The sequence below is a fragment of the Musca autumnalis genome, unplaced genomic scaffold (genome assembly GCF_047663935.1).
Source record: "Musca autumnalis isolate F117 unplaced genomic scaffold, ASM4766393v1 scaffold_3, whole genome shotgun sequence".
Taxonomy (NCBI): domain Eukaryota; kingdom Metazoa; phylum Arthropoda; class Insecta; order Diptera; family Muscidae; genus Musca; species Musca autumnalis.
Window position 1 is genome coordinate 244,477,785 of NW_027411866.1, and position 13,811 is coordinate 244,491,595.

General features: G+C 35.4%; 1 protein-coding gene across 2 annotated transcripts in view; it reads left to right on the top strand.

Annotated features, from left to right (window-relative positions):
- The window catches only part of RunxA (RUNX family transcription factor Runt related A), a 184,557-nt gene extending 171,084 nt beyond the window's left edge, over positions 1-13,473 (top strand). For both annotated transcript variants that reach the window (XM_073973465.1, XM_073973464.1), the window contains exons 5-6: positions 3,093-3,287; positions 11,668-13,473. In XM_073973465.1, the coding sequence (XP_073829566.1) occupies positions 3,093-3,287; positions 11,668-12,530 (1,058 nt within the window). In that variant the 3' untranslated portion in view covers positions 12,531-13,473. The remainder of the gene's footprint in view (positions 1-3,092; positions 3,288-11,667) is intronic.
- Positions 13,474-13,811: the final 338 nt, after the last annotated feature.

The window sequence follows — 13,811 nt, forward strand, 5'->3', positions numbered from 1 at the left end:
TTCAAGAGTTATCGTGCTCACAAATTTTCCGAACATTTTTAAAAATTTGTGGGGGATGTACCTGAAGGAGTGGACCGATATTGCTTATCTTCGAACTTAAACTAAGTTTGCCCAAAATATTACGAAGGCCACATTTTGGGCCGAATCGGTTGATCCGTTCGAGAGTTATCTTGCGCTCCAACCACTACGCATAGTTTTTTTTTGCAACTTACAGCCCATTTTCCCAGGAAGTATGGACTTCCCCCTGATGGAACTCGTACCGTCGTATGGGGGTACTGAATACAAGTTGATGCAGGAGTGGACCGTTTTGCTTTATCTTCGAACTTAAACTAACTTAGAGCAAAATATTACGAAGGCCACATTTTGGACCGAATCGGTTGATCCGTTCGAGAGTTATCTTGCGCTCCAACCACTACACACGATGTTATAGGTTTTTTTTTTTGCAACTTGCAGACCATTTTCCCAGGAAGTATGGACTTGCCCTGATGGAACTTGTACCGTCATATGGGGGGTTGTGAATACAAGTTGCTGCAATAAAAATCAAAGCTATTCGATAGCTGGCCCTAAACTAACTTTTTCCGAAATTTTGTGTGGAAGGTACCCGAAAGAGTGGACCGATTGAGTCCATATTGCAACCTCATCTAAGTCTGGTAGATTTTTCACGATGTGCAAAGTATGGACCAAATCGGTTACTCCCTTCCAGAGCTATCCTGTGCACAAATTTTCCGAACATTTTCGAACTTTTGTGGGGGAGGTACCGAGGGTGGTCGGAGCTCCAGAAGAGGTTTAGTTCCGAAGTTCTGAAGAGAGTGGTCGGAGGTCCCGAGGAGTTTGTTCCGAAGTTCGAAGGAGGTTGGTCGAAGGTCCACAGAAGGTTTTGTTTCAACGTTCGGAGAGGGTGGACGGAGGTTCTTCGGAAATTTGCACTCCTTACTCTGTGGTTGCCAGCCGTTTGTGGAATTCAGAGAGATACAGGGGATACGCAAAAGCAGGGTGATATTCCGGAGCTGTTTAAACCCCAACTTTGTGTAACTCCACACCCTTCATTGGAAATAAACATCATAATGTATGCGAATTATTGCAAAATCTAGGTGTATATGTTTGCATAGTACATATCTGACTTGTGGCAGTTCTTCCATATGAAGAATATGCAAATATACGCTGCTAAATCTACTGCCGCGTGTTCACTACCTGGAAGATTGAGGCTCCACCTGGACATATAAGTCGACTGTGTCCTAATTCCGACCACTAATTACCCCAAGATAGCAGGTGTATCATCGCTCAATCTTATGGCATTGCTTAGCCAACGCAATCGTTGTACGTTTTACTGTACTGATGTTGTTCTACAGCCTATACAGCCCGTGCTTCGTACGACATCGATATACACTGTCGTTAACTAGTTACAGATATTATTACACATTTTCTCCCAACATAAAATAATATATTATCAAACTGAAAAAAAAACTAAAATCAACTTTAAAATAAACAAATGATTTTACGCTGTTTAAACATCAAATCCACCAGCCAACGGACAATGGAATTCTTTGCTCCAACTACATGACAAACAATCAACACCATCATACCCACCAACCGGCCAAACGACCAATTAGTTGTCGTACCAAATGTTTTTTTTTTTGTTTCTCAACAAAAAGGATAAAATTCCATGGAACACAATGCAGTCATAGTTATGGGCCGGAGAACAACATTTAAGCCATGTTTATTTTGCATAGATGGCCAACAAAAATGCGTTGCAAAAAATCAACATTTTGCTGCTACACTTTGTAATGTTAGGCCATGAATTTGTTAATGTTAAAAGCAAAGGGAGGAGGAAAGAGGAGCTTTGGTGTTTTTATTGTTTTGTTTGTTGTTATGGGGTCCATTCTGCATCCAATCAGTAGCCAAAAACCCGCATAATGGTTGTCATTCATTTACACTAAAATTACACAAAAATACAAATAAGCAGCCATGAACACACACGCACACATGCATACACACACAAACATGCAATTTACCATGTCCACCATATTGGCATAATTAGCAGCCCACATTTATTTTATTGACGACCAACGTCGTCCTGCAACGTTCATGTTATAAATACAACAATCAAAACACATACGTACATACATGCATTGTATGTGTTGGCGTGTATGTGAGCTATTTGTAAGTGTTTGTTATGGTTTCTATATTAGGCGGGTTAGGGGTCAATCTAACGATTCTAACTTTGTTATTGACTTTATGCAAATAATTTGTACACCAAGCTTCGCTTTTTTGTATTTCTGCTTTGCTTCACCACACATCGTCAAAATTTATTGGCCATTTTCGTTGTTGTTGTTGTTATCGTTGCCATTGTTGGAAAATATGCATTTAATAAATTAGATGGCGGCACGTTCGTATAATTTTAATTTTTATATATTTATGGTAGTGGCATGAAGTTATTCATGCATTATGTGAACCATACTTACAAATAGATATATTTATGTATTTATGTGTGTACACATTCTGGTTGCTAACGATGGTCGTTATGTTATTCACAAATTAGGTTGAGAATTTTGAAATTTTTCACAACGAGTCCAAAATACTTCAATATATCTACATATATTTTCATGGTCCAATAGACCACCGTGATGCATTGTATGCACACTCGCCTTGCGCACATAATATCTGGCAACTGGCAACATCAGATTTTCGACGATTGTAAAAATATCTCTCATGTAAGTGAGTTACAATAGAGAAGTCTCCCTTCTTCTTCTAGACTATTTCATATAATAAAAATTCGCAACATTTCCTATCTTTTCGATTTCAGCTTTTATTACGGATATGTGTTTCTTAGATCGTTAGTATCTGAGATACAACTCTAATTAATCATATAAATTATTCAAGTATTTTAGAAGTGCCCATAAAATCTAAAGGTAACTTAACCAAGGAAATCCGAATTGTTTTTTTGTAGTCAGGATCTGTATTAAAAAAGGGGATATTTGAAGTTGCTTGCATGTTTACTGTTACTTCAAATTACATGCTGCACTAACAGATTTTTCGCCAAAAACCCTACCGATTCTTTAACATATGTATCTCATTTTCGTTTTGTCTTACAGGTGCCAGCAACACACATTGGGGTTATGGATCGGCCACCGCCTACTCACCATATTTGGCCAGCAGTGGATTGTCATCGTGCACAACACCAACATCGGCGCAATTCAACAATCCAGCATTGGGTTTCTCGTGTTCATCAAATGAGCAGGCGAATAATCAAGATTTTAGTGGAGCTTCGAATCGGGACTGTGTGCCAAGTAAGTAGAAACGAAAAAATCTAAAAAGGCGGTAGGAACATTATGTAAACTTCACCACGAAAATCAAATATTTTTAAAAGTGAAAATTGCGTCAAAGAAATCTGTTGGCAGAAAGAAATAAAAAAATTGTATTAGAAATAAAGGGTATGTGTAATGTGCCTCAAAGGATGTTAATTTACAGACAATTTTTATACAAAACTTACAAGTGCACTTCAAAATACTAGAAATTTGGAAGTACATTGGGGTTAAACAATTGACCCCTATGGGTAATTTACGGTCAGAATGTATTTTCTTAAAAGCACAATCCTTCCGAAAGCAAAGTCTATTTTGATTCGAATGGATGGAATAGATTTCAAAGTAATTCACGATAATTCGCAACAAACTGCCGGTACCTTTAAAAAATAGCTAAAAAATAAGTTACAATTTTTTTATTTATAAATGCACTTAAAACCAGAAAGAAATTTACCGCTTTGCCTCAATAAGTACCCAGCAAAAATTCGGATCCATTACTCATTACGTAACCCATTACAAAGTAATGTAAACAAGCTTCTTTTCCCATTGCAAGTAATCTGAAAAGTAATGGGATACTTCTTAAAAAAATTACAAGGCAAACCTACTTTGCTCCTCTCTAAGTAATGAGGACGGTGGCACAGTGAGTGTGTGTCCGACTATAAATCCTAGGGTTGTGTGTTCAACGCTCACTGTCGACACGCGAGTTTGTTTTTAATTAAAAAATAACAGTTCGTGGTGTACATGTGCACTGCATTTTTTTGACCACTTGGAACCACATAACCAAATTACAGCCACTTTAGGCCGACAATTTAGATAAAAACTTTAAAATACCTGAAATCGGGTGGTACCGTTATATAGGGGTTATACCAACATTTAAATGTATGTCCACAATTGTTGGTGGGGAAGTTTCTGTACCATTTGGAACTCGCCAAGTGACAGCCAAGTCGGGCTAAAAATTAAGATAAAATCCTTAAAATACTTGAAATCGGGTGGTACGACTATATGGGGGCTATATCAAAACCTTCACCTTATTCCAACATTTTTGGGGGAGGTTTCTGTACCATTAGGAACTCCAAATGACAAGTGTTGGCTGTCACTTGTCATTTGGAGTTAAGATAAAATCTTCAAAATACCTGAAATCGGCTGGTACCACTATATGGGGGCTATAAGAAAAAATGGACCCATATTGATTTTGGTTTCAAATTCATGTATTGTCATCCAAATCTGAAAACTGTGCAAAGTTTTAGTTCGATTGGTCAACTGCAACGGTGTGGAAAATCAGTTACTAAACGGGAACTAAACGGACAGCAAAGAAAGTGAAATAAAACACTGTAAAAATGTCATTCTGGTCCCCTCGATAATTCGTAATTTCGTATAAATCGTACCAATTTTTTCGCATTTGACTGTTTAACCTCACAAAACTATTCACTTTTGATTGGCCACGAAAAAAATAAGGATATTCGCAACGATTTTCATCACAAAAACTATAACGAGTGGTTTTATCGGAGGCTGAGGTTAGCTCAGCCGCTACAAGGGTCGACTCAAGGACCCACAAACCTTAAGTAAATGAGGCACGATGGAAGTGTGCTTCAGTGTTTTATTTATATTACTTCGTAAGCATACGATTCTGACAGTATGGAGATTAGCTGATGTTGTAATATATGTTGGTAAAGTTGGAAGTTGAAACAGCTTCGAATTGGTCGGTAGCAAATAGGCGATAATCGGCTAATACCTGATGGGGTTGGCCGTCGACAGTCCGTCGATAACACTTGGCTCGGCAACCGTGAGATCGGCAATCCTCTGATAGGCGGTCCTCACTCGGCAATACTCGGGTCGGCAGTTTCCGATGTTGTGGTATCGCACGGCTCGGTGTTATTCGGATTGCTATCGGCTCGGTAGTCTTCGGCTGTGGAGTTCGGCTCGGTAGTCTTCGGCTGTTGAGTTCGGTTCGGTTCCAATTGCTGCTCTGTAAAGAAAAGAGTCGGGTATAGTTAGACAACAGAGCGAACGAATCGCAGAGAGCGAACGAATCGACAGGAGCGAACGAATCGGCAGGAGCGAACGAATCGACAGGAGCGAACGAAGGTCGATGGCTGATATAGTCTTCGGTCGAATAGGACTGCGGACAATGCCACACGTCTTCTCCTTGACGTCGGTTAACGCCAGCACTCGACAAAATCAGCGACGAAAACTAAACATCTTATCCATCTGGGTTTACGGAGTGAATGAGAATTATTTGTAAGGCGAGACAACCAGGAAATAAACTGATGTTTAAATAATGTATGAATGGAGTTGTAATTATGCATGAAGTTAGGATTATGCACTGATATGGTAGTTTTGTATTGATACTGGAAGTAATATCAGAGGGGCGGTTTGCAATGCAGCGGTCACGTTATTAAACCTAACTTTTCACGTGTTTAAGGGGGTTATCCCTAGCGGTGCAGATCAAAAAACACATTTTTCATGAATTGTTTTTAATTAGTTCGTTCTTTCATTTTAAATAGCACATCTTATACTACAAGTACTTTTGGATTTTTTTTTTTTTTTTTTTTTGAAAAATATTGTACAGTTCTGTGGTAAATGGCCGATCTTCGAATGTGTTTCTGGGCATTTTAAGTACCTAATAAGCTTGTATTTTAGCAAAACAGAATTTTAAAAAATCAGTTTAAAGAAATTGTGATTGACAGCTCACAGTCAAAATATCGAGTTTAACGAAAAAATTTATCTTTATTCTCCAAAAATCTACCAACAAAAAAAAAAACTGTACGAGAACAAAAAAATTACAATTAAAACTGAGTATATTAAGAAAGTAGAGCTAAAAATACGAGGCACGTGTATCGGCGTTTTTAAAATTTACATCGGAAAGTAACCAAAGTAGGCGGGGCAAGTTCCGCCCATTTCTAGTTTTTTTCGAAATATTCGAAGTAAGAAATCTTGGAATCCTTCTATTTTACGTACCTAGTGTCTTTGGCAACTTTACAAAGGAGGATGTGGTGAATATTTTGTCAAAAAACTTAACCCGCGTGCAGTTCATCAGAGGGGTCTTTTTGGTCCTTTTATCGAAAATCATTCAAAAACTCTTTTAAAATGTGATCATATCAAAACCAAATATTCTACAAAATTATTCTCCATAAAATTTTACTATAGGTCTCAGAATACACCAAATCTGTAAATCTTATCTAGTAGCCAGGAATCTCTAAAAATTAAATACACGTTTTAGGGTTAAGTCTGAGTTTAAGTCTGAGTTTATTCAAAATTGTCCCACAAAACTTTAGAGAGATGACGTCAGAGACAAAAATATTCTTCGTCAAATTTCACTATGAGTCACTAAAGAAATGGAATTTCTATTTATTTTATATATCATGAAGATATCAGTACCAATCTTGCTGAAAAAACATTTCCCAATTTTTTTTTATTAAATTTTTTCCTTCTTTTTTCGAGTTACATGAAAGTAATATAAAACTTGGTTCTAGGTGAAAAGTATCAATAGAAGAAACATTTCACTATGAGTTTCAGAATATACAATACATCTAGGTATACTATTTTCTTAAGAAAATTAGATTACAAATTTAGATTTTTGTTGATTTCTTCGACCTTTCTATTTGACAATAAAAGACAAGTTTTTTGAGCTTGAGGTCTGTTTTGTTGTTGTTTTTATTTTCTTTCCAATATTTCGCCTTTCTGCTACCGTCACTTAACACAGAAGAAGAAGTGCAATAAGTAAACTCAGTGCAATATTTACATTCGACGATGATGGTGAAGTCTATCATAGTTTTAAGTTAATTTGACACTCAATTTACTTGTAAGCCTATTTCTGTGTTATAATCTTTGTTGGTATTGTTTTGTTTTTTGCTCAATAATGCAATCGAAAACTATGCTGTGAAAATAATTTTAAATATCAATTTATGTTTGTAGATTCAGTGAATTGCGAAATATTGGAAAGAAAATAAAAACAACAACAAAACAGACCTCAAGCTCAAAAAACTTGTCTTTTATTGATTACAAATTTATATATTTTAGAATGAAATTATTTTTTTAATTTTGAACTGTTAATTTTACATAATTCCATACTGGATCAAAATCTAACAAAATCTTTAAGTTTTTGGGGATATGGTAAAAAGAAGAAATGTTCCAAATCAAATTTCACTACGAGTCTCAGAACAAAAGAAATCTGTAACCATAACAAATAACATTCTGAGCAGCAATTGTTTTTGATATAGGGTTTAGGGCTATATTTTACAAATTTTATCCAGATTGTCGTTGTGATACTATAAATATTTTATTGATGGGTTTTCGTTATGAATTCATACGGAGCGCTCCATTTAAACAGCTTTTGAAAATTTGTGGTGAATATACAGTTTGGCAAGTAATTGTTTTCAATCTAAGAAAACGAACACTTTTTATGCATTAATTAGTGAAAAATTACAAAAAGTTGTGATAAAAATGTCGGGTTTTTTTGCACGAATTAGTCGAATTGTTAAAGACCAGCATAAATGCATACATAAACAAGTAAGAAAAGTCTATAGTCGGACGGAGCCGACAATGGGATACCCTATACCACTATCCCTGGACAATCGCTCTCCACGGAACTTCTTTTCAATGATTGTGAAAATTTAATTATCAAATATCAGAGATGTAATGTATAATACTTATGACCAAAACCAAAAAGTTATCTAGCATGACAAAGACATTTTTGTAGCAGGAAAGGAAAATTTAGTTCACACAAACTAAAATGTATTGAAGCCCACTTATGTAGTACTACTACTTCCATTGTTTAACCGCTACGTTATTGAAATTTTTACCAATTTCACACGTTTCAGTCCATTTAACCCGCTCAGTATTATCTGATCTTCACGTTGGTTTGTACGCTTCTTCTTCATCATAAGCTCAAACTTTGTTTAAAATTTTGCGGGTTATTATTTTGACCTACAGAGCCGCTACAAAATTGGTTAAAATTTAGTTTTTAGTCCATTTCATCCCCTGAACATTTCACTATCATCACCAAAAACTAATCATTTCTATTCCGGCCCGAACGCAACCTCCTTAAAAAATTCATTACAATCGGCTTAAGCTTGTTAACAATTTTTAATGGACGGACACACATCGCTAAATCGCTTTATCTCGCCGAGATATGAATTTTGGCATACCAAATAAGGGGTCTAGGACGAACTTTTGGAGAGACAATACGTAGCATGGAATAAAAATGTTATTATATATATTATATATTAGGCAGTAGGCCGTTATCTAGCAAACCCTTTATTGCAATTTACATCAGAGAAAAGGTCAGTATTTTTTCCATATGTAGGCTACTTTGCGAAATATATATGGTAACATGGGGCGGCTTCGCCACTGGGGCGCCTTCGCCAGCACCGATTTTCTTGATAATTATAACTGCTACAGAAATGCCGTTAAAGGGAAAATTGTGAGTTTAAAGCAGATCTTTCATCTCCCAAAAATTGGCATTTCTATCAAATATATGATTGCTGATGCACGCAGTTTCATGTTTTTGGGGTATTGAGAAAAATATTCATGGTAGGTATATTTTGTGATATCTTGTATACCTTTTGTGATATCAAAATTATATTTTATACCGTTAATAGACAACTACTGAAGAATATAAATCCAAATAATTTGCATGATAAAAGTAATTATAAATGTCAATATATTCATATTATGAACTATGTAGGGGGTGGGGCGGCTACGCCATGATAGGGGTGTTGTGGGTTAATGTGAGAAATATGTCAGGTTTAACTTAAATTGTTTATGCTATTGATATACCACGCTATAATGTGAAGTTGAAATTAAATATTGTGCTAAACCTATCTAATTTGGCAAAAATTTCATTTGTATGCCTAAATTCAAGGTACCTACTTCAATTAACGGCTAGAATATGTTTCTTTTTGTAAATTTTAGAATCATTTTTGATTATTAAATAGAAAACATGTTCTTTTTATGCATAATGTTGATATTTGGGGAGGAAGTATGGTAAATGCGAGTTTTAGAGTACGTTGCTACATGTCCAATGACGATGGCGAAGCTACCCCATGGGTGGGGAGGCTTCGCCACTTTTTAGACATTTTGTAAATTCTCAAAAATAATATTTTAAAAATAAAATTATAATCATTTATATATCAAAACTTATAGTCAAGACATGCTAATATTCTTACCAAAAATAATATTTGGAAAAACTTAAATGATGTCGATATGAGAACATTTTGAAAAAAACGTGGCGAAGGCGCCCCATGTTACCATATGTCCTCAAGGAATTAAAATATTGACCAAAAATAAAATGTTTATATTTTTCATACAAAAGTAATGGTCCATTTCACCCGCTAAAGAATATCAGATCATCATTCAAAATTGTAGGCATATTTTTCGACCTATACTCTTACCCGGTGCAAAATTTCGTGACTATTGATGTATAATTGCGACTTCTAGCGAGTTTATTATTACACTACAAACAAGTAACGAAATATATTAGGCTGTAACTCTGCTATCTGATCATGCACACAAACATAATTGGCATCAATTGAAAGGTCAAGCGTTCCACGTTCAAGTATATCTCACTTGTCCGGAATGTCACTTCCAGGAATTAAGATATAAGCTGTATATTAAAAATTTTCACACAAACGTTTTGGTCCATTTAACCCTCTAAATATTATCCGATCGCCATCTCAAATTGCAAGCTTCTCCTTTGTGATATACTCTTACCTTATTTAAATTTACGCGTGGATCGGACTATTATTGAGACCTACAGAGCCGCTAGAAAATTGGATAAATATTATGTTTTTGGTCCATTTCACACGCTAAATATTTCACGATCATCACCAATAAGAATAGGGATCTATTCTGATCTGAACCCGACCTCCATATAAAATTTCGTGACGATCGGTCCATAATTGCGGCCTGTAGCGTGTTTACAATTTGTAATGGACAGACGGACGGACGGACGGAAAGACGGACGGACACACATCTCAAAATCGTATTGTTTACATGTAATACGATCTGGTACCCCCTTGGATCATATCGCTCATTTACTCATATCGCGCATAACTCAAAAAGTGCGTTTTCTGAGTTAGCAATTTCTATTTTTTCTACGACTTCTCCTTTATCTTGTGTCAAATTTTCATGCTGATATCTCTAAAACTCATCGAGTTACAGCTAATTTACTACGAGTTTGGCATAATTCAACAAAACAGATTTTTGAGTTTATGAAGCACTAAAACACTGCAAATCATGCTTGATCATGCACAGAAATTTAGCACTGATATCTGGCTACCTGTTTGCTAAATATGGTCCAAGTGGTTATTCTATTTTTTGCTTAATATTATTTTTAAGTTAGGCAGTCAAAGTCAAAAAAAACTCTTTTTTCTCGAAACTGGATTTTTTTAAATGTGTCACTCTTTGAGTAAATGAGCGATATGATAACCCTCTTAATAGGGATATTATATACCTAATATTGTTGATACTTGTTAGTAGTTAATCCTTATTAACAAAAAAAGTCATAAAATTTCATGATTTTTAAGTATTTACCGAAAAAATTTGGTATTTTGAAACCTTCAGTACATTTTGAAAACATTTGTTTGTCACCTTGTATAACATGTTAATTATTAGTTTTGGTTATTATAGTTGAAGTACGTGGGCTAATTTTTATTCATTCTTTTATTCTGGTCTTAAACAATTCGACTAACTAATTTTTGCAAAAAACTCGACATTTTTATCAAATTTTTTTTTTTTTTGTCATTTTTCACTAATTAATGCATGAAAAGCGTTCGTTTTCTTATATTGAAAACAATTACTTGCCAAACTGTATATTTGAAAAATATAGAAAACTCAGATCGGAAATTGTAAAATTGCGTATTTTTAGTACTTTTAACTTAAATTACGTAGTTAGGATAACCCATTGGTTGCTTATATTGTATGGGAAAATACAAGGGAGGTATACGACTATGGTGCAGTAAAAAAAATAAGTGCCATATGGGATCTCACATAAACGATTTGGCGTGGTCCAAAATAATGCAGTGAAGAGAGTAACTCCTGCTTTAGGGACATATACGGTTTATTTACTTATATCACTGAAAATGTATGATTCTTCACACCAGATTTGAAGTCTGTACGCCAAGCTGGAGTCGGAAGTTGCTACTTCCCATAGGATCAACCATTCTACTTCGTCCCGAAGCAGAATCCGCTTCCACAAATCGATTGGTGAAGGCTTAGTATAACATCAACATTTGTGAAATCCTAAAAATTGTGATTTGTTTATTTTAAGGTAAATTCTTTATGGGCATCGTTCTTTATAATCGAAAAAAACAGAACATAAATAACTATTTTATTAAAAAATCGATTTTTCTGTTTCTTTTCTTTCCAGTGTTACCCGATTCGACAGCTTCAGATTTGGATCAACACTTAAGCAGTCTGGTGGGTTCCACAACTGGGCAAATGACTCATCACAGTCTGTTGGGTTCGACGGGTCAAACAGCCATCTCATCAACAGTTAATGGAGCAGCTGGGGCGGGTGCCAACTCGATTTTGGTGCCACGTTATCACAACACGAACAACGATTACAATGTGCACTCCAGTCAAAACGGGCCTCGCAGTCTCAGTGATTCATCACAAGCTGAGTCGCCGGTACAGGAAGATCTCTTATCGACAAATACCCCCAATTTGGGTGGTGCCAATGGAAATGCGGCCACAAATGGTGGTACCAACAGTAACTCCAACGGTTCAGCCAATAATTCCTTGGTCGGTGCAAACCCCAACTTTACCAATTTAGTTAATCAAAGTCAAAATCCGGCGGGTTATGGTGGAGCCACCGGCACGGGTGTGGGTGTTGGTGGTGGACATGGTGGGGCTGCGGGTGCTGGTTGCAATGGTTCTCTGTATCCTGTTTTACCGGCCAGTTTATTGTATAGCCAGCTATATACTGCTGCAAATCAATCACATGGTTTCCACTCGCACTCCTTACCCTCACACACATCGCCCAATTCAACGGTCCACGGCGAGTTGCAAAGTGTTATGGATCACATAAGCAATGTGGGAGTGAGACAGCAACATAACATCATGTCTGGTGGTGGGGTAACACATCCCGGTGACTTGACTTTGATTGGCAATTGTGGCGCTTCGGTGCGTAACATTGAAGATGGCAACACTAATCGCCAGTTGACAGCTTTGGCTGCCCACCGTGGTCACCATAACCCTGGCGATAACGGTAGTGTTTGGCGGCCATATTGAGGTCAGGTGCTTTGGTGCGGCTCTGCTGTGCTATAGTGTTACGAGAATCCCTCAGAGGATCCAGCGGCAACGACAGGTGTGGCAACAGAGAGCAAGCACTGGTAGGAAGGTGGGAGAAGAAGAAGAACAAACAGATGTTGTGGTATATTATCAGAATGTGAAGATTTGGGTGCGTGTGTAAATACATATGTAAATAATTGTCTTAAGTAAAATAATATAACAAAAATGTTTGCAGTGCAGCTAGTCCTAAACCAAACCTTGTAAGATTTTAGTTAAATTATTTTGTATTATAATAATTTTTATAAGAATAATTGGTAATATTGTTAATTGAGTGTTATTAAATTCCTATAACAAAATGCCAGAAAAGAAAATCTGACAACTTCACTTATAGAGCGCATCTAAGTTCCTAACAAAATATATAGAATTCTCTATAATTCCTTCGTTTTTATTCCGTAGATAAAATTATTAAAACCAGAAAATAGTAAAACCTATTCGTCCTTTGACTTTCTCCAAAAAATTATATTTGTCAACCTTGAAATGTCCAATTTGAATATTTTTTGGAAAATTGAAGTACCACATTTTGTAATTCGTAGACCAACAAATAAATACTTAGAAACATTTGTGGGAGATTTGTGGGTCCACTGATGTATCAAAGAAAAATAATATAGGAAACTTTTTGGGGACGATAAGATCAAATTGTGAAATTTTGCAAACCAAAAATTTTAAGATCATGGAATTTCCTCCCTTCTTCGTACGTCCATGTGTGGAACCCTACTTTTGTAATTGTAAATATGTACTGTAAATAGCCGATGCAAGAAAATGCAATATATTTTTTCCTTTATGTGAATTAATGTGCAATTATACATTTTTGTTAAATAATTTTTTATAAATAAAAATAAATTAAAAATTGATATAAACCAAAAGAAAAAAAATAAGAAAAAAATTAAAATAAATGTCATTTAAATGTAGCCAAAGATAAGACGATACCATTAAAAAAAAACTAATTTTAATATTTTAATTTGTATATAAGAAAACAAAAAAAAAACGAATTTTAAAATCGTAAATAATTATCAATATAAAATATTAAAAAAAAGCAAACAAAATCTAGTCAATATTAAAACATAGTAATTTACTTTAGAATTTACTTTAAATAATAACAAATCCAAAATTAAATAATAATAAAAAATAAAACCTAAATCAAGACATATTGACATTGTATTTAGACTATTTAAGCATTTCAATGTTTTGAATGATAAAACGAATAAATCGGTTTATTCTCAC